The sequence below is a fragment of the Uloborus diversus genome, chromosome 2 (assembly GCF_026930045.1).
Source record: "Uloborus diversus isolate 005 chromosome 2, Udiv.v.3.1, whole genome shotgun sequence".
Classification (NCBI taxonomy): Eukaryota; Metazoa; Arthropoda; class Arachnida; order Araneae; family Uloboridae; genus Uloborus; species Uloborus diversus.
The window spans coordinates 138200646-138228029 of record NC_072732.1 but is presented as its reverse complement, the minus strand read 5'-3'; the positions used below and the strand labels follow the sequence as shown (position 1 = coordinate 138228029).

General features: G+C 32.9%; 1 protein-coding gene across 1 annotated transcript in view; it reads right to left on the bottom strand.

Moving 5' to 3' along the window:
• The window catches only part of LOC129216044 (intersectin-1-like), a 178647-nt gene that overhangs the window by 32838 nt on the left and 118425 nt on the right, over nt 1-27384 (bottom strand). The window contains exons 29-35 of the mRNA XM_054850189.1: nt 22679-22809; nt 19590-19696; nt 18099-18171; nt 7337-7444; nt 5947-6045; nt 4538-4705; nt 2766-2837 (exon numbers count right to left, since the gene is read on the bottom strand). Of these exons, the coding sequence (XP_054706164.1) occupies nt 2766-2837; nt 4538-4705; nt 5947-6045; nt 7337-7444; nt 18099-18171; nt 19590-19696; nt 22679-22809 (758 nt within the window). The remainder of the gene's footprint in view (nt 1-2765; nt 2838-4537; nt 4706-5946; nt 6046-7336; nt 7445-18098; nt 18172-19589; nt 19697-22678; nt 22810-27384) is intronic.

Sequence of the window (27384 nt, the reverse complement as noted above, 5' to 3'; positions counted from 1 at the left end):
TGTGTGTGTAGATAGTCTATAAATTAACTACTTAAGCTGTCAATCATGTATGAACTACTCATTTATGTCCAAATATTTCTAAGTTATCAAATTAAAATAATTATTTTTATACTTACAATATGTTTTTCAGTATAATATATTACATAGGGCACAATATACGTAATTTAAGAAGGTGCAATGAAGTTTTTACACTTTTTATTTCTGTTTTAGTGCGTGAATTAACTAGCAAAATTGCTCAATTTCAAAGACCTATATCATTTTTACAAACCAAATACACAAAACAATATATATAACATGTATAGTACTTGAATGGAATATTCAATTGGCCAAGAAATTTCATTTTTAATTCCATCCCCTTTTGGTTTACAGGGATCTAAAAATGTCATTTTTCTCGATTTCCTGATCTTTGAGGGACTGTAATTTATAAGGGTAAACAAACACACAATTACAGCTATATTTTCTCATTAGTGTGACTCCAGTGATTAATTTTTGCCATATTTCATTTTGTGTTTTCGTCCCCTAAGCGAGTTATGACCCTTTGAAATGAGTAAAAATTTTACATTTGACCTTGAACTTTAACCTGTTGCCATTATTTTTACTATTCAATTACAGTCACGTAACTCAGCATGTGAGACTCTCATCTTATGCACATTAACATCAAAGCATAAAATTAACTGCCATAAATGTAATTCAAATAGATTTTGGCCAAAATACATTAACGTCCCATTTTTGACTGCGGGACATTAATGTCTAAACGTATACATTAACGTCTAAAAGTCCCATTTTCGACTGCGAAAATCACTTTTGATGACCCCTAAAAAATCAAGGGTTAAGGTTAGAGAAAAAATAAAAGTGGTTTTAAACATCATTCATATGCATCTTTTTGGGATATGAGTTTCAAAAAAATTAAAAATGGTCGAGTGCACTCATCCGTTGAATCTGTATGGAATGACCCAAGTATAAGTCTTAAAGAATTTGTAAAAATATTAAAAGTCCTTTCACTTTTTCATTTATTTCAATAAATAAATAAGTCTAGTATTTAAAGGAATATTTTTAAAAGCTCATTACTGAAATTGTTAAAGGTCATTAAGAGGCCATAGGGAATTTCACACACTAACAAGGTAAAATTTAAATACTGGATACAAAATGAACTTTCTAAAAATCCTGTAGTAGGGTAACAACCCCAGTAATTGGCACTTTAAGAGTTTGTCCTTAAACTTACCTCTGTTTTCATTTCTTAGAAAAGAAATATTTACTTGTAAATATTTTTGTATCAAAAAATGCACATCTGTGCATCTATTCAGTTCACTAAAAGCAAAAATATTTGATTAGATATTCTTATAAAAATGTTTGTATAAAAAGTTACCAAAATCATCAGTAATTAGCACCTGATACCCCAGTGTATGACACCTTGTGACCCAGTGATTGGCACATGTTAATAAAACTGGAAAATCACTTTATTTTTCACTTTTAGATTACATACAAATTTCGTCATCATAAGAAACATAACTAATGTTAATTTAGAGTTGATAATTTTACATAAATTAATGTTAAATTACACACCTTAACGTTAAAAACGTATTTTAGAGAAATAAAAATTTGGAATGTTACATGAAAAAAATATCATGATTATTGCTGTTTCATCCGTCGGCATGCAGTTTCAATTTCAAGAATTACAGCTGTTTTCACATGTTGTTGTTTTGTGCCAGCTAGGCTGGCAATTTGGGGTGCGCTGCTTCACTTTTCCAACTATACCGTATTTTGGTGTGAAGTCCGACTTCCACAGTACACACATGCCATAGGGACCGGTTTATAGGGTGGGCAACCATTCTTAGCACAACAACACATTCACGCAAAGAAAGGACAAGGACAGGAGAGAGAAAGTACATCCATGCCCAAGCCGGGATTCGAACCCGAGACCACCTCATCGCAGTCAGACTCCTCTGATCACTAGACAAGGCGGGAAGCAGCTGTTTTCACGTAAAGAGGAACATTAAACCGACGATTCAAAAAGGACTACAAAAAAAAAAAGAAAAAAAAGAAAAGAAACAGTTCTCTACAGTCACAATATCTGACTGTGATGGCAACACATGTTTTTTTTTTTTAAATTTAACAGTAGATCCTGGAGGATTTAAATCAATAGTAGAACCCATACAATATTTTTGCTGCAAAAGTATCAGAAATCAAACTAGTGACGCATTGAACAACACATTAGGGATTATAAGCACATGTGCCAATTACTGGGGATTAGCAAAACTGAAACACCACTAAATGGCATCCATCATTTCTTCAAAAACCCAAAAAAGAGACAAAAATTTTCTTCTACTTACTCAAAGTAACATCTTTCAACTAAACAAAACTTTTGACAACCAAAATTTAAAATGAATTTTAAGTCAGATTTTAATGGATTGATGTGCATGCTTCCCTTAAGCCAGAGAAGAAGATTTTGCACCAAAAATGGCCAATCCGACACAAGTCTCTTTTCTATGCACTGTTACCATTTAGTAATATGAATTCAAGTTATAATCTTTAAAGAAAATGCACATTCAGTTGATATATAGCCTTCTACTTTTAAAAGATTGGATATTAATCTTATTTTATGACATTTATGTTGGAAGTGCCAATTACTGGTGACCTGCCAATTACTGGGGGTGTTACCTATAAGAAAAAGACATTTTCCAAATTAAATAATGTACAAAATAGTCTTAGTCTGGTAACAAATACTTTTAATAAATCCATTTACAGTACATAAGACATTTACTTACTTTATACAGAATACCAGCATGCAACAATTTTCTTGGACCAAGGCTATTTGTCAGTGAATTAAAAGTAATTTGCTGTAAATAAAGAGATACTCTTTCAATTTACTTTAAAACATAACACACTTATTCATTATTAAAGTATTTCACAATCATGAACAACATAATTATTATCATTAAAATATTTTACAATCATAAACAACATAACGTCGCTCTTGAAAAATGGTTCTAAAGGTAATGCTGGGAATTATAGACCTGTAAGTCTGACTTCAATAATTTGTAAGATTTTTGAAACTTTGATCAAAATTAGGATTATGAATTTCTTAGAGACTAATAGTCTGTTGACTAGTTAGCAATATGGTTTCAGAAAAGGTAAATCGTGTGCTACTAATTTATTACATTTCTACGACAAGGTCACTTCAGCTTTAGATAATAAAAAGTGTGTGGATGTTGTTTATATTGATTTTCAAAAAGCTTTTGACAAAGACATGAGGTACCACATGTTGCTTTTCTAAGCAAACTAGCTGATATAGGAATAGGAGGAAAAACTTTACTATGGGTTAGAAATTGGCTCACTGGAAGGAAGCAAAGAGTAGTTGTGAGGGGAAATCATTCTGAATGGAGTGATGTTTTAAGCGAGTTTCCTCAAGGATCAGTTTTAGGGCTTCTTTTGTTTATTATTTTTATGAATGACATCAATGAAAATATTTCTGGAAGTATGAATTGTTTCGCTGACGATGTAGAAGTTATGGGGATCATAGAAAATGAAGAACAAGTAAAACAGCTTCAATAGGATTTAGACATATTACTAAGTGGGCGGATCAATGGGGTATTGCAGTTAATGTAGGGAGATGTCAAGTGTTACACTTAGGTAATGGAAAAAAGCGTAAGAGTTATCATTTAAAGGGTTCAGTCATTAGTCAGTCAGAAAATGTTATTGATATGGGTATCTTAATAAATCAGGACTTCAAGTTTAGTCAACAGTGCAGCATTGCAACAAAGCCAACATAATGCTTGGGTTTATCAATAGATCTATTTCAAACAAATCTAAGAAGGTTCTTTTACCTCTATATAGGAGTTTAGTAAGACCTCATTTGGAGTATGCTGTTCAGTTTTGGTCGCCTTATCTGAAGAAAGATATTTCTGTATTGGAAAGGGTTAAAAGAAGGGTAACTAAACTAGTAAGCGGACTTTCAGATTTAGACTATGATACCAGATTTAATAGGCTTAAAATGCATAGCCTGGAGCAAAAGAGAGTCAGAGAGGACATGATTCAGTTATTTAAATTTATCAAAATGAAAGATGTAAATGGATTAAATTTTTGCGGGGAAAGCAGCGCAAGGGGTCATTGTTTTAAGCTATTTAAATCTCAGGCTAACTTGGAAATTAGGAAAAACTACTACTTTAGTAGGGTTGTGGGCACTTGGAACAACTTACTGGAAGAGGTGGTAATGAGCAAGGGGGTGGATAGCTTTAAGAGGGCTTTTGATCTTCACTGGGGACTAATAGATTGACTAGGACCAGCCTAACTGGGCCCCCCAGAGCCTGTTGTTATAGTCATCACATTTGTATTTGTATTGTATTTGTATAATAGATAATAATAGTAGCAATAATAATAATGATTAAAAAAATTAATAATGTGAAATCACATAACATCAAACAAAAATAATTAAGAAAATATTGCCGTTTGGGATTGGTAAAAATTAAATTAAAATGTCAATTAAAAAAAAAAAATAAAACAGATTAAGAACAATAAAAAATAAGAGGAAAAAACCCACTTCGGCTAATCCATCACAGAGAACATGATTCTGTATCCACTCCAAACGATCTGAGTTTTCTCTTTCTCTTACTCCTTCATTCACTTGGTTGCATAATAACTGAGCAAGATTGTGAGCTTCTTTCAAATGAGAAAAATCAGGATGGTTTTCTGATGTATATTCATGAATCTGAAAGTAAAAATATATAAGTACATTCACATATATACCCAGTTATAAATTAAAAATCCTTGAATCACAAAGACATGAAATTAGAACTGGTTTTTTGCTCTTAAAAAGTACCACATGATTAAATAAGTTATAGTTAATTAACCTGAAATATGAGATCTACAAATGCTCATATTTTTATGCTCATCTCAATCTTGGGAATAGTTTAAAATTGAAACAATGTTTCAACTCAAGGTTTTTTTTCATCTATAACCAGTTTTTGCAGGATTCACAAACTGGTGAAAATTGTCATCTATTTCATTGTAAACAATAAAGTTTAAGATCGAGTTGTGTTATGTGTGGGCTGAGGTAGGGCTCAGCTAGATACTAGGCTCATGGGCAAAAAGTTGAGGATTTGAAACCAACCAGTTAAAGATCCTTTATATATGCAAATACCGACTAGTGCACATTAAAATCTGTCATGGTTACATAATCCTTCAACTTCCTGTTACAATACAAATCAATGTATCTGGAGGCATTGGAACAGGGGTCCTAGTCTGGATGCAAAGGGTTGAGCAATTTCTAGAACCTCACCCAACCAGTAAACCACCTCTTTAGCAGGCACAGGAGACCCAGGGGTGTCAAAAAAGTGGTAAGTGTTCTTTTTCTTTTAAAAATTTTAAAACTTTTTTCCCATATGGATACAAAACATTTTTCTCAAAAATTTACATATTGGCAATCAGGCAACTAAAAATTTTTATTCTTCAATAAGGAACAGATTGCTGATTGCAGTTAATGTTTTTAAAAATTTAACTGTTGCATTTTTTTTTACACAGTTGTCGATTTTATTCATAAATGAAAGTGACTTCAAGTTATTTGTAAAAGGTTTGGATTTTTATTGAAATGCAAGTGAAATTTCAGATGACAAGTTATACTTCACTTTGCTGAACTTTATCCTAACTTTAAAGAATCTTTTATAAAACTATTCAATAGTTTCTTTTATATAAAGTACTCATTTTAAGTACATTTAAAAAAAAATCACCTTTTTTAAATAAAATCAGTTTAAAATAAAATAGTACAAACATTTTGAGACATTATAATATAAATATATTTAAATTGAGCAAAACACTTATATTGAAATGTTAATCAATCTAAGAGGTTACATACAATCAAAAGCAAGCCAGAGTTGAAAGCGTTAATGAAGGCATTTTATTAATTCACTTATTTTAGCATACACAGACAAAAAAAAAAAAAAAATCACATACCTTCTGAATTAGCAAAGGATATTTGGTTATCCTCTGCATAGGTTTCAGAAGAAAACTACTCAGAGGCATCCCTTTTGTACGGGGATCAGTTGAGCACAGCTAAAAAGGCAATCAAGTAACTGGGTTCAGATATTTTTAAAGCAAATGTTTGTACTTATAAATGAAGTGCATTTCAAATGCACCACATCCACTTTCTTAATGATTCAACTAAAAAATTGTCATTTTGACTATTTCATAGAAAAACAAACTTAACTAAAATTTTATTAAGTTAAATAAACAAATAAGTTGATTGACAATTGATATTTACAGCCTAGCTGTGTACTACAAAAACTGTAAGGACTCTATGAAAAGATGGCATACATGAATACAGTTAACCCACAATAACTTGAAGTTTCAAGGGACTGACTAAAAGCTCCCATAGCTTTCTCAAGGGTTTGGGACCCAATGAAAACCTTGAGATAGAAGAATATTTGAGTTAGAGACTTTCAGTTACAGGGCCGGATTTAGAAGTGTGGAGGCCCCGGGGTAACGAAGGAGTGGAGGCCCCTAATCAGGGTTTGAAAAGATCATCATATTTTCGAAAATATCCTATACTATGATATATATTCGAAGATTTTGATATATATGTATATATCTGATATTTTTGACCCCTGAAAGTTAGAGTATTTTGTAAAACTTTTATTGGGGTGACCCCTTTGTTGTGGAGGGCCCGGGGCAGTAGCCCGCCTGCCCTCCCATAAACCCGGCCCTGTTCAGTTATCATGAGTTGACTGTAGTCGGATTTCCCTTAATGACATACAAAATGGCCACATTTAATGTTAATGAATGCAATTCTATATTGAAGTTTCAAAGAGTTACCTTTTCCAATGCTTACAAAATAATTACTGAAAGTAGTAACATAATATATCCAATATAATGGCAACAAAATACAAAATGATATTAAAATTCTGTAGCTTTGAAAAGTATGACTGCATTTTCTTTCATGAAAAATTAAAAGCTACCAAAGATAAATTCCTTTATACCATCAAAATCGTAAACTGCTAACACAGCAGCTTGATGGACTTTGGCAATAGTATTACTTACACATAGAAATTTTATGATTTTGATTGAGAAACCATATTTTTTTTCATATTTTAGCAGAAATATTTAATTTAAAAGCAGTAAATAAAAGAAGTAACAATTAGTGCGAGTGCTTACGATTAATTTGCCAATAGAATTTGTAGCACTGAATAAAAGGACATAAAGTCCAAGTGACAAATTATACATGGACATATAGTTCGTGAATAAATGAAATCAAAGTTTTATTATCATTTTGATTCAAAACAAACATTTGACTTTGAATCAGGTTAAGATAAATAATAAGGTAATTTAAATAAAAAAGAGTGCTTACTTTTGAAACTTCTTTAAATTTAGGACAGTTATCTGATTTGTTCTGAATTAAGGCTGCAGCATTTAACTGGCAACTGCAGAACCGAATGTATGGAGTGAAATGAGGAAGCTGAAAAGAAAACTCAAGACTTGAGATTTTTTGCAAACATAATGCATATCATGAAATTTTGTTTATTTGTTCAGTTAAACTTGCTTATAACAGCAAAAAGGGTCCGCAATATTTGCTTCTACTTAGTGTGTTCAGGGCTCGAAAATAGCATGATATTTGCAAAAATATTGAAAATATCCGATATTTTGATATATATCGGATATTTTACAAATACAAATACAAAAGTGATGACCAGCAACAGGCTCTGGGCCCAGCTAGACTGGTCCTAGTCAATTTACAATCCCCAGTGAAGATCAATGGCCCTCTTAAAACTGTCTACTCCTTTGCTCATTACCACCTCTTCCGGTAAGCTGTTCCAAGGTTCCACTACCCTGCTAAAATAATAATTTTTCCTAATATCCATGTTAGCTTGAGATTTAAATAGCTTAAAACAATGACCCCTTGTCCTGTTTTCAGTGCTAAACTTTAGCCCCGTAACATCTTTCGTTTTAATAAATTTAAACAGCTGAATCATGTCCCCTCGGTCTCTTCTTTGCTCAAGACTGTACATTTTTAGCCTTCTAAGCCTGGAATCATAATCTAAGTGGGAAAGTCCATTTATTAGCCTTGTAGCCCGCCTTTGAACCCTTTCCAATACATTAATGTCTTTCTTAAGATAAGGAGACCAAAACTGAACAGCATACTCCAAATGGGGTCTTACCAAACTTCTATATAAGGGCAGAAGAACTTTGATATATATATCCAATATTTTCAATTAGCACAAACTCAAGTCTTCAAAGTAGTAAATACACTGTCAAATCACTCTTTAAGTTCTTATATTGCTACATATACAATATATAAACTTACAATTAATGTTGCTTTCATTATTTATACAAATACAAATACAAATGTGACGACCAGCAACAGGCTCTGGGCTAAGCTAGGCTGGTCCAAGTCAATTAATTAGTCCCCAATGAAGATCAATGGCCCTCTTAAAGCTATCCACTCCCTTGCTCATTACCGCCTCTTCCGGTAAGCTATTCCAAGTGCCCACGACCCTGCTAAAGTAGTAGTTTTTCCTGATTTCCAAGTTAGCCTGAGATTTAAATAGCTTAAAACAATGACCCCTTGTCCTGCTTTCCCCGCAAAAATTTAATCCATTTACATCTTTCATTTTGATAAATTTAAATAACTGAATCATGTCCCCTCTGACTCTCCTTTGCTCCAGGCTATACATGTTAAGCCTATTAAGTCTGGTATCATAATCTAAATCTGAGAGTCCCTTTACTAATTTAGTTACCCTTCTTTGAACCCTTTCCAATATAAAAATATCTTTCTTCAGATAAGGCGACCAAAACTGAACAGCATACTCCAAATGAGGTCTTGCTAAACTCCTATATAAAGGCAGAAGAACTTTCTTAGATTTGTTTGAAATAGATCTATTGATGAACCCAAGCATTTTGTTGGCTTTGTTACTAGCAATACTGCACTGCTGACTAAACTTGAAGTCCTGATTTATAAAGACACCCAGATCCATAACATTTTCTGCCTGATTTATGACTGAACCCTGTAAACGATATCTCATACGCTTATTTCCATGACCTAAGTGTAGCACTTGACATTTCCCTACATTAACTGCCATACCCCATTTATCTGCCCACTTAGTAATATGATCTAAATCCTCTTGTAGCTGTTTTACTTGTTCTTCATTTTCGACAATCCCCATAACTTTTACATCGTCAGCAAAACAATTCATGCTTCCAGAAATATTTTCATTGATGTCATTCATAAATATAATAAACAAAAGAGGCCCTAAAACTGATCCCTGAGGAACCCCACTTAAAACATCACTCCAATTAGAATGATTTCCTCTCACAACTACTCTTTGCTTCCTACCAGTAAGCCAATTTCTAACCCAAAGTAGAGTTTTTCCTCCTATTCCAATGTCAGCTAACTTGCTGAGAAGAGCAACATGCGGTACCTTGTCAAAAGCTTTTTGAAAATCAATATAAACAACATCCACACATTTTTTGTTATCTAAAGCTGAGGTAACCTTGTCGTAGAAATGTAATAAATTAGTAGTACAGGATTTACCTTTCCTGAAACCATACTGCAAACTAGTCAACAGACTATTAGTCTCTAAGAACATCGTGATCTTAATTTTGATCAAAGTTTCGAAAATCTTACAAATCACCAAAGTCAAACTTACAGGTCTATAATTCCCAGCAATACCTTTAGACCCCTTCTTGAAGAGTGGCATTATGTTAGCCAGCTTCCAGTCCTCTGGCACCGTCCCCGAGTTATAAGAAGCATTGAAAATATTCAAAATAACATCCACTAATTCCTCTGCACATTCAACTAGAATTTTTGGATAGATATTATCTGGTCCCGGAGCTTTAGTTGCTTTAATCTTTTTCAAATGAAATAAAACCTCCTCCCTGGAAAATACAAAATCCTCAAGCTGTATAATAGCTTGTGTCTTGTTAGTGTCAACTGTTGAGATACAGTTATCGTTAAACACACTGGAAAAAAAGTTATTTAGAACATTTGCAATATCCCTATCGTTTTGGATTAAATTTCCATACTCATCAACCAAAGGCCCAATTTGACTGTTTCGAGCTTTCCTAGAATTAGCGTAAGCAAAAAACCTCTTAGGGTTCCCATCAATGTCATCTGCCAGCCTTTGCTCCAATTCTCTTTTCTGAATCCGTACCAAATACTTAAAATTCGCCTTGCCTTACCATACTGGAGCCTCTCCGCACTCTGACCAGTTTCTTTAAACTTACGAAAAGTGGCTTGCTTATAATTAAGAGCTTCTTTAGTCTCCCTGGAGAACCACATGGGCCAAATTTTGGTACTAACACCTTTTCTCCTAAATGGAACATAGTCCCCAACGGTTTTAGCAAGTTTATCCTTAAATTCCATCCACTGCTGATCTACGTCGTTATTTTCCAACCCTGACGAAAAAACCTCTTTCAAATTCTGCCTAAGTGCAACAAAATTGGTGTTTCTGAAATTGGGCACATACCTAAAATTATCATCTTTGCACACTTCAAATTTAACCCGGAACCTAATGCTGTTATGATCACTATCTCCAATATGCTCCCCTACACTTAACCCCTGAACAAAACTACCTATGTCACAAAAAACTAGATCCAAAATGGCCTCCTCTCGAGTTCCCTGAGTTACAACTTGATCTAAGAAACAGTCACCAATTACTTTTAAAAATTCCTCTTCTTTGCCATTACCAGGATAAAAATTATTCCAATCAATACCCGGAAAATTGAAATCCCCCATTATGATAACGGATCCCTTACTGGACATGTCACTAATAATACGGTACATCTGTTCATCTTGTCCCTGGTTTGAATTAGGTGGCCTGTAAATGTTTCCAAGGCGTAGCTTTTTGCCCTTACTGCTCATCAACTCCAGCAAAACCATATCAATATCAGTAGGCTTATCATTTATGACCAATTCATTGCAAATAAAATTGTCTCTAACATAAAATAAAACCCCACCACCTCTTTTACCTACTCTATCCTGTCTGAACAAATTATACCCAGCAATATGTAATAACTCGGCATCAGATTCGGTAGCCCATGTCTCTGTAATTCCAATAACATCCAACTTCTCATCCATAACTATGCTTTTCAATTCATCCATCTTGTTCCTAATACTGCGAGCATTGGTATAGAAAACTTTAAGCATGCCTAAGTTGCTTTTATTTAACACCCTGAAATTTCCTAAATTACAATTGTTAACATTACTACTCTTGTTCGTCACTTTATTTCCATTCCTAGCAATACCCAAAAAAATTTCATTCTCTCGATACCTAATGCTTGAACCATGCCCCCCATTCCAACTTAGTTTTTTGACTCTGAAGCCCTTAAAATTGATCCACTAACCATTTTGACCCCTGTAGAGCTCAGATGCAGGCAATCCCTAGCAATCCAATCCCGTTTACAATGACTCCATACATCAATGAACCTGATACTGCGCTTTTCGCAAATTGACTTCAGTAGCAAGTTCATACACCTCGCACGTTGATTTAGCCAGCTCCTATGCACTCCATACCTGGGAAGCAAACCAACCACTTGGACATTCGTCGAAAAGCTGGTTGCTTTATCCAACAGGGATTCCCATTCCCTAGAAAACTCCTCATTTTTACTGTGGCCTACATCATTTGTTCCCACCCACAAAGTAACCATATCCTCCTTATTCAATACTCCCTTCTTTTCAGCAACCATATTAATGTCTTTTACCCGAGCCCCTGGTAAACAACACCTAGCCACCTTACGCTTTACTCTCCCAACTGTGTTACCCACCTCCCTTACCATAGAGTCCCCCAAAATTACACCCTTAGTTTCCCAATCTAACTCCTCATTTGAAACTTCCCCCTGAATCTCTGGAACATTTATACCCTCTACAACTGGCCTACACCCTAATGCTAACTGGGCTTCCAAAACTAGCATCTTAAGTCTTAAGTCTGAGAGTTCAGCACATTTAGTGCAAATGTATTCCTCCTCAAAAACAGACTCATTTTCCCCCTTATACAGGCAGAACATATGACATAAATCACAAGAGATCCACCTGTCCCCCATCCCACTCTTTACCTCTTTCATAATGCATATAACACCCATTTCTACTGAGTGAATATGTTCCAAAAGGCAAAACAGAAAGATAAAAATGCAAAAAAAAAAAAAAAAAAAAAAAAAAAAAAAAAAAAAAAAACAGAATAAATACTAAAAACAGCAGTAAATAAACAGAGTTGCTACACCCAATAAAGCACACAAGATCAAAAACCAGGAGATCACCACATGTTAGGCTTAGCTCCAAAAATGCAAAAACACTTCAAGAATACAATAACAGCAAAGATAAGCCCCCAAAACACAATAAAACTAAATTACATGATAAAGTGAAGTAAAAAAACCTAAAACTAGACAGTAATAATAAAAAATTATAGTAAAAAAACACTTATCAAATTAGCAGCAATAACACTCCCTGCATCACAGGCGCCCTCTAGTGGTCAAATATCTAATACAGCAGAGGCATAGCTAGACCCGACTTTCAGGGGGGGGGTCTTCTTTTCTATATATATATATATATATATATATATATATATATATATATATATATATATATATATATATATATATATATATATATATATATATGAGTATGTGTGTATATATATATATATATATATATATATATATATATATATATATATATATGAGTGTGTGTGTATATATATATATATGTATATATATATATATATGTATATATATATGTATGTATATATATATGTAAATTTTTTTAGTATTAAAAAAAGAGGGAGATGAATCTTACATACTTTGGAATGGGGTGCCCCAATTCCGATTCTTGTGTCAAACAAAACAAAAGCAAAGAATTTATTTTTTTAATGTTGTGAAAATTTAACTTTTCTTTCTTTTCCCTCCATTTAATTTAAAGTGAAATTTTCTAGCAACGTCTTGTCAAAACCAGTCTATCTAAATCAGGGGAAAATCAAATATCTGATGAGTGTGTTCCGTTCATTTCAGTGTGACTGTTTGATTTAGAGGATAACACACATCTACAAAAGCTGGCATCCCTTGAAAGCTAATAGATACTTCCATTTCCGTCTGTAAACTGGATGTTTGACTTTCAATCTCATCGATGGTCAGACTATAAAGACTATTTTTATTAACTTGGTTTGCACTAGAAGTATGAAGCAAAATAAAAAAAGACTTCTTGAATTATAACCCGCAAAAAATGAAATTGCTTTTCATATCGTTATATTTATATGTTGCTTTTTATGTATTTACATTTATGCTAATTCTTAAGCATTTAATAAAATTTGAATAAAAAATTTAGGGAAGAAATGTTGGCGGTAGAAAGTTACTCGCTCAACATCATACCATCAGTTCTCCTTTCAAGTTTTTATTTTTAATTTTATTAGCTGTTTTAGAATTTACATAAATATCTTTTTGAGAGAGCAACAGCAATTTCGGGTATTATAAACAGAAGTCTTTTTTCTTTTCTACTTTTTAATCCGAACCAAGCTAATAGAAATAATCTATATTCATTTCGTTTTTAAACATTTTATTCATGTAATGCTATGCAGTTTTTCTTTTGAATTAAAATAAAATTACCTTCAGAAGGGTCCGATGGGACTAATGCTGCTTTGCAGACTGTACTTCGTTTTCTTCACACGACGTTAACTTTCTCTTTTTAGAACAATCCTTTTCGTCATTTTAATTTTTTTCTTTGGATTGCAAAAAGCTTGTTATCGGTTTTTCTCCTTCATTATGCCACAACTTTCACTTTGTACTATTTTAAACAGACTGTACGTTTCCAAAAGAAAACGCAGTAAATACTGGCTGAAAAATGAATGTGATTGCAATGGATACTCTGTTTAGCAAAGAGCGTTTTGACTATGACCTATGACACACACAAGACCAGACCAACAAAAACCTCTATCGTCTCGAATTTCGGTTATGCTATCATTTTTGGATTCGAAGCCCAATGATCTTTAAAGCAGCAAACAAAAACATTTTCTTCAACTCAGAAACAGAGGAATTGTCTTCAAGAGCTGAGGAGGTAGTGGAAAAAGGGAGAAATATGTTCCACGAATAGGCTTTCCAGGAAGATTAACCAAAGGACAGTCGTTTTGCGCACTTTCTTGGAAGAAGAGTAAAGGGGTGAAATTCACAGGTTTGACATGTAAAATGAACATTTCAAGATCATGGTTAAAGGTCATTCAAGTTAAAAGCCATTTCGCTCTGTTATCTGGATTAGTACTGTTCTTTGGTTGCTCTCTTTCTTAAAATTGTGATTCTTTAGAAAACCGAAATGATTGGAGTGAAAAGAAAGTATAAGTTTTTTTCAAGTGATGAAAAAGGAAAATCGTAGAATACTGGCCAAGTTAGATTTGCAGCAATTGCTAACCTCAAGATCCTTCAATCCTTCAAGATAATGAATCAAAAAAAAAAAAAATTAAGGACCAAAAAGCAGTAAGACTTTTTCTGGAAAAAGATATGCTTAAAGTTTCTTTTACTGTCAAAATGATTCCTTAAACTTACCATAAAGCACTTAATAATGTAATAATAGAATAAATACCAAACAAAACTAATAAAGAGGAATTTTAATCAAGAGCCCATATTGTCTTTAGTATCGATTTCAAATTTTTACCATCATATTTCAAATTTCTATAAAAGGTTTCTTAAAGCCCCAGTATCTCAAAACCTCTTTATCTCGATTTTTTTCTTTAATGTGAAATTGGAAACATACAGATTCGACTGTATGCAATATTCCCACTGTGCGGCTCATAAAATTAAACATATTTAACAATTTGCAGAATCTATGACAAAGAAAGGCTGCATATACGTTGATTTAACAAATCAATCTCATTTCTAAAGCAAAGTGTCAAATTTTACTCAATTATCAAAAAATTGTCGCAGCAGAGGGAGGCGTCTTTATGCTTGAGGATTACACATGCAGATTTTCAATGGCATTGGAGGGTGGGGGGAGCAAAGTGAATTTTTGACTTTTGTTACTCAGAAAAAAGTCGTTTTGATTATTTTTCTTTTTCTTCTTTTTTTTATTTTCTCTTCTTTTTCTTTTTTTTTTGTTTTGAGACGAACGTTTGGGGGGGGGGGGTTGAGCTACGCCCCTGTAATACAGCACTTAATATTTTTATCAGTTTCAATAGAATCAATTTTTTGTTAGCCGTTTTACTCATTTTTCTTCTGTTAGCTACTGTTACAATTACATGATTCAGAGATAAATAACATGCATTAGTCAGTGCACAGTCATGAGACTTTTTTTCTGACCATCATTTAATAATTAATTATTCACTTTTAATATGAATTAAAATTGCTACATTACTAATGATTTTATGAACATAAAATACAAGTAAAAAAGGAATATTATATTTTTTTGTTATATTAATGATGTTATTATACATCATAAAAATATAGTACATAACTTTTTGGTTATTTTTAATAACAAATGAATAATTTTACTATGACTGATATACCTTTTGTATTGAAAATACTGTAGTGGAAAAAATAAATATCGAAAATATCTAAATATCATGATATTTTCAAAATAACTATTGGATATATATTGTGATATATTGGGTGAGTGCAAAAGTTCGTGCGGAGTTGCAATAGATGGCGTTAGAACAAGCTTAATGTGTTGTCATTAATACCACTATCTACGTAAGTCAGATCGTTGGAAAGGTGACGTGTGCAGCTTTCATTCCAATCAAAATAATTTGCGCAGATACAAACTGCTTCAAGAAAGATCACTTTTAAAACGAGTGTTGATAAAGTGCATTTACGGCATGTTATGCTTTACGAGTTTCGGAAGGGAATAAACGTTGCAGCAGCCGTAAAGTACCTTCAAGACGTTTATCAAGATCAAGCACCAGCTAAACGAACTGTGAAAAAATGGTTTTCAAAATTTCGTTGCGGAGATTTTAAGCTGGAAGACGAGCCACGCTTAGGTCGACCTTCCGACATTGATGACGACGTTTTGCGTTCTTTAGTTCAGAATACTCCGCGAATTTCAACAGAGGAAGTTGCTACAGCACTTAACGTTGACCGATCAACCGCTTTTCGGCGTTTAAAAAAAATCGGATTTGATTTAAAGCTCGATATATGGGTGCCCTATTTATTGACCGAGAGCAACAATATCCAGCGAATTTCTGCTGCCGTATCTTTACTTTGGCAGCTCAAAAACAAGCCGTTTTTGGATCGATTAGTGACGGGCGATGAAAAATGGGTTCTGTACAACAACGTTCAGCGCAAACGCACATGGAAACAGGCAGGTGAACATGGTGACGCAATGGCAAAGGCCAGTTTGCACCCGATGAAGGTGATGCTCTGTGTTCGGTGGGATTGCAAGGGTATAATTTATTTTGAGTTTCTCCTCGCCTGCCAAACGATTGATTCGGACAAGTACTGTAGTCAATTAACTAATCTGAACCGAGAAATCAAACAGAAACGCCCGAGTTTTTCAAATCGCAAAGGCGTAGTCGTTCATCAAGATAACGCTAGACCACACGTTTCAAGACAGACGCTACGCAAACTGAACAGCCTGAAATGGGATGTCCTAACTCCTCCACCGTATTCTCCTGATATCGCACCATCGGGTTATCACTTATTCCGGTCATTGCAAAATCATTTGAATGGAAAAAAACTTGACTCTTTGAATGCCTTACAAAACGTTGTGTCTTCGTTCTTCGAATCTAAACCACGCAGTTTTTATGATCGGGGCATCCGTATGATGCCAGAACGTTGGAAGAAGATTATAGACAACGATGGCGAATATATCATTGATTGAATAAAGAGTTTTGCTTGCCTAATCACTGTATGACTTTCTTTCACAAACTCCGCACGAACTTTTGCACTCACCCGATATATCATGATATATATCGACCGATATATATCGGCGAACTCTGTGTGTATGGTTTAGAAAAAAAAAAATAAATAAATAAAAAAGCTACTACTTCCTTATTATAAAAGCAACCAGAAAATATAACAGGTGATATTCATTGGTTCAACACGAGGACAGCACAGATGTAATTTGGAGCACACTCAAATTTCCTTGTATTACCTTACAGAAAACAAACGACCTGTTTTACTGATAACTTATCAAGAATCATTCTGTTCCTCCCTAGTGCATTCTGCACACAGCAGAAATGATATTGCACTATCTTAGCGCCTCAAAATGAACCTTAAAGTACTACTTTTAAAAGCAGAAACTTAAAATAAGTGTGGCAAAGTCATTCCGGTGGCCAAAATCACCCTGGTTTATGATACTATTTTTTTGGGAAATACTTATGGTCTGGTAAACATTGTATATTGCCTGGTTTGGAAAAAAGTTTGAAGTTTTTCTGCACATAAAAAGTCACCTTCTAAATTCAGGCAGGTTCAACTTGAAATTCTTCACATTTCTTCTTATTGCCATCACTTTCCTTAGTTTTTAAATCTGCTTTAGCTTTAATTTGAGCTACAATATCTTCAAAAGTATCTGGGAAGCATCAACAAATATATAAATTTCAAATGCTTCTCAATTCATTTTTTTTTCCCAAAAGGACCGTTAGTTCTTAGATTTTATGTCGGTCAAATTTGCTTATTTTTGGAACATTAAAGGAACTTTTCCAAGATGCGATAAGCTCAGCTAGAAATCAATAGAAATTTTATGAATCACAAAAATATTACTCATTTTCTGTGAGGTTTATTTGTTAAAAGCAAGTTATACTCTAATAGACTCAACATTGTGCGAACTAAATACTTCTGAGTTTCTTGTTAAATTCAGGGCTCATTATAAATGAGTTTGGCAATACATAAGATTTGATGCATTTTTAATTTTACTTTTTAGCTGCTAAAACTATATTTGAATAATAATAAATAAGTTTTCAGAAATTTTGTCAGACAAATTAATACATAAAAAGTGAAATATATAGGAGAGCATGGCAATCCAAATGATTTTCAGAAAAGAATAAAAAAAAAACTATTTTGATGATATGAATTAGATTTTCTTTAGAAATAAAATTTTAAATATTACCTTAAAGGTAATTTTCGGCGAATTTAGTCTCAGTATATAAACTAAATATGTTTACAGAGATATAAATATAAGTACAAACACACATATATCGATGACTTACATTTTCACAAAGAAGATCACCGATTTTCTCAATTATATTATTTGAACTCATGCGTCTTCTTACTCTCATTGCTCTGCAAAGACAAAGACAAATTACAACACAAAAGAAAAGAGAGAGGGGGGAAAAAAACACTTGATTCAGTTCTTATGTTGGAATGCTGTTAGCATTACTTTATGCACTCATTAAAAATAAATAAATAAATAAAACTTGGAAAAACAATAAAAATTTGAAGTATACAAATAAAAAAATAATGGAATGTCCACTCTACAACTGAGTATTTTTATTGTGGTATGACTTATATATATATACAATGAAGCACCGTTTATATGTTTCTCTTTTATACGTTCGTATCATTTATATGTTTTTTAAATTGGTCCCTGCAGAGTCTTATACACATTATTCTATACCTCTTATACATTTTTTTTCATACAGTCCCTTTCGAAAACGTATAAACGGTGCTTCACTGTATATGCATCCCCATAGTGATGTTGCTGCATTAGATAAATTAAATATAATATTTACTAATAATAAAGCTGAAAGTCTGTGTCTCTGTCTCTCTGGATGTCTGATACACACATAACGCTTAGACTGTTCGGCTGATTTTCATGAAATTTGGCACAAAATTAGTCCATAGCATAAGGGTGAGCACCTCGAAACGATTTTTTAAAAATTCAAATTTGTTCTTTTTATATTCCAATTTTAAGAACATTTTACCGAGCAAATTATCATAACATGGAGGAACAAATTACTACATGTGACTATCAACTTGCGATAACGTGGACGAGTAAATTACCATATGCGACCATGGGTGAGCAAATAAACATAGCAAAGTGGCGAGAAATTCATCATCCATTATTTGTAAATATACAGGCGAATCAAATGACCTTTTAATTTTCTACTACAGGCAAAGCCATGCGGTTACCACTGGTTTAAAATACTGAGGAAAATTTTCAGAGTTGAAGGTTTTATATTTTTCATAAACTTGCAAATTTATTACAAGTATTGTTCTCAGAAATATGTCTCACGGTGCAACCCCCCTCCTCCTCAGTGATGCTACTGAGTTTGATAGATTATACATAATTTAAAATATTGGAGAGAATTTCAGAATTGAAGCACTTATATCTTGTCATTAACTCTTAGATCCATTTTGGTGCCACTCCTTGAAAAGGTGTCACCCAGTAATTTGAAATACGAGTATTTTTGAAATTTTTTATATGTTTCCTAAACTCTTTAAAACATTTTGGGTGTCCCCTAAAAGGGTTTCACCTCGCCCCCCCCCCCCTCCCCAAGCTCCACACCAATGATGACGTTACTGCCGATATATATATATTATATATACAAATACATACACATGTACTTCTAAACACAAAAAAGTAAGTGAAGCAAACAGTGCTATGGTTATCAACAAAAATTAAAACGGCTTTAGTAGCCTAACTACTTAAGTCAAAGTACAAAATTTTTCTGTAAATTTGAAGAAGAATTTCAATCTACCTCAAAAGTTTTGTATTGCAAACAATAAGTTCCTTCCAGTTAACAAATATAGACCTCAATTCTTCTTTTGTTAGTGTAGCCGACTCTCTTAAAGGTCTTTGGAATGCCTAGAAAACAAAACAGTTTGAATTATGAGAAACAAAGATCGAAAAAATGCATGTTTTATATACATATAGCAAATTAACACCATATTAGTCACATCCTGGGGAGGGGGGGGGGGGGCACTATTTCAACAACTACATATTTCACTACAGATCTCTGCTTAGGAGAGTTACATGTCCAAATATATGCAAATGAGCAATAAAATACCTAAGGCAGTAATTAGATGTATTAAATTTCTATTTTTAAATCATAGTTGCCATAACCTAATCTAGAATTTTCATTCACACATTATATTTTTAACATTAGCAAAGCACCATATTCTTCCTATACCAAAATGCTATAATTCATTATCATTTAATTTTCAAGCATAATAAATGAGGAGAAATAGTGACTTTATACCAAGTTTATTCAGGGTCAAATTCACTAGTTCAACTAAATTAGGTGCAATTTCAGCACCATTTTCTAGTGTTGATATCAGACTATAAAAAATCAGCCATGATACTACTTTCCATGCACTTGTTAGAACTGCAAGAATATCTCAAACATTACTTTCAAAACAGGAATTATTAAAAAGTAAAAGTTTGCAATAATACAAATTGGATGCATAGAGTAGGGCTGGACAATTCATCGATGCATCGTCAAAAACTGGTGTGTATCCTACATCATTAAACGGGTTTAGAATTTTCCTCTAAACCGAAGCATCGATACTGCTCCGATGTACAGACACCGATCTAGGATTGCTGCGGTTTTAACCTCTAATTTTTTCACATGAATGTTAATTAAAAGTGTGTTAATCCAATCTGGTTAACAATAAAGGTGCGAAGAGTTAGATCTTCATTTCTCCAAAACATGTAAGAATTGCACATGTGTTCTTAGTTATAGACGAAGATATATTGATGAACTAGTAAGTTTATCATATAGTCACTTGCCAGAAAAAATGCAAAATTTAGCAACAAAAAACGCAACATGTATTTTGGTGTTACAAGAAGTGGAGTTCCTAGCACAGGTGTCACAAGGGTCAGTAACTGGTAGTGTCACCAAACCTCTCCCCCCGCCCCAAAAAAGAAAAACTTTGTAAATGTTTTATGTAAATATAAAATTTACATAGTTTTCAGAAACAGCTCAGTTCTATTTTTGTGGTATAACAAAAAGTTTGGAAGAAAATTTTAGCCTGCTAATCCATTTTATGCAAAATTTGACCTAGATGACGTAATGTAACCCCCCCTCCCACTGTAATATTGGGCACTCTATATTTGTTAAATTTGTTAGATTAAATAAAATTTAAGATATATTGGTGGACAATTTCAGAATGAAAGTATTTAGATTTTTTATAATCCATGAAATACTCTTTGAGCCCAGTGTGCCCCCCTCCCCTCTCTCCTACTACTAGTTACAAGGAACCTTTTTTAATGCAAGAACATGTGAGCTTTTGAATGGAATGCATGACTATGCATCCATTTACTTACATATTTTTACACTGAAAAAACAGGCTCTTGTAATCTCAAAACTTGTCTTCCACTAACTTGCGCTTTTAGCACTGCTTTATAGTACAGTGAAACCTGTGTATAACGATACTGTCTATAACGATAACCTGTCTAAACAATAACGATAAGCTGTCTATAACAATATTTTTTTTTTGCCTCAGCAAAACGTCAGCATGAATAATCAAACTATCTATAACGATACTTTTTTTAGGTCCCAACGGTATCATTGTAGACAGGTTTTACTGTATAACGAATTCTTTCTGGTGTTGTTAATTCGTATATGGCATGATATTTAATTTCTATACCTTGTATATATTTTACAAAACTGTTATACATGCAAGTTTACAGGGGCGGATTTAAAAAAGTCTAAGGGAGTGGTGGTTGAAAACCGTAAAACCACCCCCAGATCCGTCACGTAGGAGGGAGTCAGGGAGTCAATCCCCCCCTTTTAGAGCTTTTTTTTTAAATAACAAAGTGAACATTTTTTGGACATGGAGCTCATAGAAGTGAGTCCTAAACTCTGGTTTTTATGCCAAAAATAAGTGAAAACATGGTAAAACAAGTCACTAGGAAAAAAAGATCTGTTTTATTGATTTTTTAAATATTTAAGGGGGAATACCTCCATGAGTCTCCCAACTTGCTTCAAATGTTCATTTTTTTTTTTTTTTTTTTTTTTGAACTTTGCACCTCTCTAGCCTCTCAGAAGAGAGTTTATCGCTAATGTAACACTCCCTTTCCTTCCAAATGAAACTAACAGCTTTAAAAATGTCAAAAACTGAAAACAATGGGGTTGATTCCTTCAGTCAAAAGTACTACTTTTAGCCACTGAAATTGATAGAATAAGCAAAAAAAAAAAAAAAAGAACATAGATCCAGAAAATACTTTAATTTTCCTATTAATTATTCTTTAATTAATTTTTTAAAATGTCCGATTTTTCAAACAACGCGTGGTCTTTATGACGTCACAAATTATGCACTTTGGCGCATCTTTCTACTATGCTTCCACGTTATGATAACCAAGAAGAGAATTAAATATTGCGCTCTATGCTTGCTATCAATTTTTGAATATTAGGTTGTTACTGTTACAAAGTACATCTCAAGGCACTTTCAATGTTCAGCACCATATTTTGACTTTAGGTATGCTAATACTGAAAATTCAGACTCAGAGATATGTCTATAAAAAGCACACTAAAACATAAAAAAATGCGATTATATTCAAAAAATTTTCATGTGACTGAAATATCAAGTAAATAAAAGTTACCCTGTTCTACTGTTTTACTTAATTATTTTGTATTTCCACACTTTTCTTGAAAATTTTCTACATCCCCCTCTGGGAAGGGCACCCTCCAGGTTGAGAACCGTTTCTATATATGATACTTTTGAAATATCACATAACTTTTGTAATTTTTAGAATATATGGAAAATATTGGATTTAAAAGAACTTCTACATTTGCAAACAAAAGAATTAATGCACATTACCAATTAAATGAATAACTCAACTTACATCTAACACAATTGACATATCTTCAACATAAGATTCTTCAGTTGAAATCAACTCATGAATATGCTGTTGCCTTTTACGTTCTTTTGGAGAAAGAAATTCTAATGATGATGAAGACAAAATGCTAGTTGTGCCTACAAGAAAAAATTTTAATTCATAAAAAACAAGCAAATTATAATATCAAAATATCAATTATCAAGTCTTTAAAATTAAGTCAATAATGCAATTAAATGTTTTTATCTTTTTGTTGATAAAGAGTAATTCTTCAATTTCAACTTCACAACATTCAGAGACAAAAAAACTAATACAATGACAAGTAGCCTGTTCTAGGAGCAGCAAGACTGGTCTTAGTTAGTCAAGTTATCAGTCTCTAAATGAAGATCACTATAAATACTAAATATTGAACAATAGTTCTAATATTACAAATATTTAAGTTTGTATTTGCAGAAAAAACATAGCACCAAATAGGCAAATATATTTGTAGGGTGCACAGAAAAAATGTTACATAAATATTAGGCAGAAATTTTAATCATTTATCTTCTTAGCACTACAGTCGATTATAGACCAAGACTGTTTTATTCAGTTGATAATTTATCATACAACTTTAAATATTTTAGAAACTTTTCAGTGAAAATTGTTATTGCTATTACTGACAATTCCAATTTGAAAATACTAATGTAATTCCTCTTCTCAATACTATGCACACATTCAAGATTACATTTATCACAAGAGAATTGTCGGAAATAAAAAAAAGTCCCTTTGTTACACAATTTAGATGTTGCAATTTATTTCACTCACTTATACAATACAAATACAAATGTGACGACCAGCAACAGGCTCTGGGCCCAGCTAGGCTGGTCCTAGTCAATTAATTAGTCCCCAATGAAGATCAATGGCCCTCTTAAAGCTATCCACCCCCTTGCTCATTACCGTCTCTTCCGGTAAGCTATTCCAAGTGCCCACGACCCTGCTAAAGTAGTAGTTTTTCCTGATTTCCAAGTTAGCATGAGATTTAAATAGCTTAAAACAATGACCCCTTAGGGGGAGCACAGACTACCAAATCGTTCGGACTATAGAACATATTTTGCTTTTCACATATACTGTACATAACATTGGCTAGAATGTGGCTAAAAGGGATTATAAGTGTTACAGAAAAGAGAGAAGTGCCTTGCAGTGTAAATTGTTTATTTAATTATTTGTAAACATAGAACAAAACACAGAAGAAAAAAAATCAAACTTACAATATAGTACAGCATTTTATTACTATGCATAATGTGCTAATTAGTCAAAGTTTTAAAATTCAAAAAAATCTTAAAATTTTTTTCTAAATCAATTATAGTGTGTTTTTTAGCTACTTAGTCTTGAATTTGTTTCAAAATCATCAATTGCGATATGCAGTATTCAGATTGATTTTCCTAGAAATTCATAAGCATAGGAGCAGGCCCATCATTTGAGAGATCAAATCTCCCAACCCCCTCTACATTTTAGAAACATAATGAAATTAGGCATTTTTGTACGTACAGAAGACTCTTGATTATACGGACTAATGTGGGGGATTGGCAGACCAGATAACAGAAAATCCGGATAGGATATAGCTCCACCTTCTAACTTCATCTTCTACTTAATTTAAAACACATGTCATTGCATATTTTAGAAATAACAAAAGCAGAAGTAGCTCTTACTGTTTTATTTAATAGATACCTATTCAGTTTTCATTTTGAGAAAAAGTTCTTGATGGAGGGCTGATTTTGCTTTTCAGCCCTTTTACGAGAAGTAATGTCTCTCCACTTACGCAAGCAGATTACATCAGCTGAGTTGCTTCCTCTTGCTGACTCTTATACTCAAGAGCTGCCTGAATCATTTTAAATCCTGCTGAGTGTGGAATGAGATTTTCTGTGATCTTGTCTTCCTCCTCTTCTTCTGGCGTTTCTTCTTGCACGACCATTTCTACGATGTCATCCTATGTCATTTCATGAACTTCGTCACTTTCCATCCATTCTGTGATATCCTCTTCATTGACACAGTCCCATCATGATATTTTTTCAAGCAATGAAATGAGCTTTTTGCTTTCTTTCTTACTAAGTTCATCTCTATCGTCTAACAATTTGTTCCAAGATTTTAAAAGTGATGAACTTTCAACTCAGCCCATGCTTCGGCCACCTATCTTATAACATCTAGCATGTCAATTTTCTTCACAGTTGTTAAGTAATCTTTATCATTATCAATTGCCGATATCAACGATTTTTTAAATCACCGGCAACTTCCCCCCCTCCACGTGTAAAAGTGAGTAAAGACGGATCAAACTCGATCTATGGTTGAAAAAATAACCTTCTATCTCCAAAAGAAAAAGTTACTAGCCTTTAAAAATCAAGTTAGAATAATCTCATAACCATTAAAATTATTGATGTTTTATTTTGGTGTTGCCATAGTTACGTCTTTTCAATTTGCATGTTTCTTCTTTCTTTTTCAAAAACTTTAAGGGTTTCGATTTTAATGGAAACTCTGAGGCTTGACTCAATTCAAGCCCCGAGCTAAAGAGCAAAATATATTACTAGAGACCACGAAAATATGAAAACGACTTTTCAAATATAAAAAACTGCAGTTTTGCAATGCTCAGGAGCCCTTTAGCCCTTACGGCTCTGCAAATTGGTACAAGTTTTTTTGAAACCCAGGGAAGGAGTGCTTGTTGATCCAAAGGAAGTTTTTAATATGTTTTTTTCTAATTGACGATTTAAATCTTTGCGAATCAAATAAGATTGCAAAGCAATCTTCGGAGTTTGTTGAGCGTTAGTGAGCAGGGAGCAGAGCCCCTAGTGCATTTTTTTTTTTTTTTAAGGATGCATAAAAGGGTGGCATTTTTTTCCACTCCTAGGAGAGCATGGTAAGTACATGAGCCAAAAGCAAAGGTTAGTTAAGGTGGGTCCCTTTTTGAAAAAACAATTTAGGAAGGCACTACAAAAAAATTTCATACTAGTAAATTTTTATGCAACTTTCAAAACATTTATATAAAATGTTCAAACTATTTTTTTAAGAATTCAGAGCTAAAATGCATGGGACTTATCACAGATTGCTACATAAATAAATAATTAAATATGTGTTAAATCCTTGTCAATTGAAAGAAAAATAAAAATTAATTTTTTAAATCAATTTACTTAAAAGAATACATTCACTGCTTATATCCATAACCCTAAGACGAACTCAATATCAAAAACACATCATTTCTGATGTGTTTTTTCTAATAATAGTTTTAGCTTCAGCAAGTTAAAAATGCAACAGTTTTGCTAATTAAATTGATAGTTTTTTTTTTTTTTTTTTTTTTTGCATTACGAAGCTGTACCATAAGAAAAAAAAATTACATGGTATGTTAAAGAATACTTACTCCTTTTCTCACATTCTAGAGTGAAGACAGTGTCTTACCACATATTGCAGAAGAAATGGTTTGAAACAAGTACAGTTAGTATGGGTGAAGGAAAGCGGTTCTAACTACTTTATCGCATGAATTTTAATAAAATATTTAAAAATAAATAACATGCAATTGTTTTGTAAATTAAATGTTTAATTTACAATCAGATTTCCTAGAAGCACCAAGGGGCGTGCACAGGCGGGGAGAAGAGACATCTGTTTGCCTGGGATCGAGCCTGAAGGGGGTCCAATATTTCTAAAACTAAGCAGGAAATATAGGGGTAAATAATATGGAGTTGAGTTTGGAAAAGTCATTTGTGACAGGCCCCAAAATTTCTGTGCACGCACCTGGAAACACCACAATTAAGTCTTACAAACTTAATTTTGTTGCAAGTTTAAAAAAAATATGTAATTTCAAATCAAGTTTAAAAAAAAAAAAAATTCACTTTCAGAATTCACACATATATAGGAGACACAAAATAGGTAAATTTACTTGTTTTTCTTCTGCCCAAAATTTGCTTAAATCAAGTGTTTTTATTCAATATTGACTAATTGAAACAATTTTATTCAATAAGCTAATGTACCCATTTTGACTTTACAGGTACAAAATAGATTTTATGACATTCTTATTTCCTTCTTCCTACCCCTTTCCAATTACATTAAACCTTCGAAAGTCAACAAAACCTGATTTTTAGATTGATCTACACAACTGATCAGCGTAAATCGAGGATCATACCATTTATTGCTTGCAAAAATCCTCCCTATACATTTGAAATAATCTAGCTTGACCTGTTTCAGGGTGGCGACAGAAACTGAAAAAAAGTTCCCTGACTTTTCCCTGACTAAGTTCACCAAATTTCCCTGATTTGCGTTGCTAATGATAATAGTTTCCGTTCTTTGCCCTACTTGAAAATCATTGCATATTAAATAAAATGCAGTGTTTAAAACATTTTAAGCTGCTAATTAAAAAAATATTTTGAAAAGATGCTCCTTTTTTTACTAAAAATAGTATATTAAATTATCCACAGGGAATTGTTATAGGAAATCTAAAACAATTATACTTTACTTTCAGTAACTAGTTAACATAAGAATTCTACAAAAATATTACAAACACTCTTAAAGAAATATCTAATCATGATAAAACTAAAAAGTTTGTATAGAAAGAATTTTGAACAAAATTTTCAAGCGGTATAGTTATTGCTGCAAGAATAATTAAAAAAAAAAAAAAAAACTTATGTACATAAAGTAATTCAATTTCAAATTATTTTCTTATTTGTTGGGGGAAAAAATCTTAGATCGATTTTGTA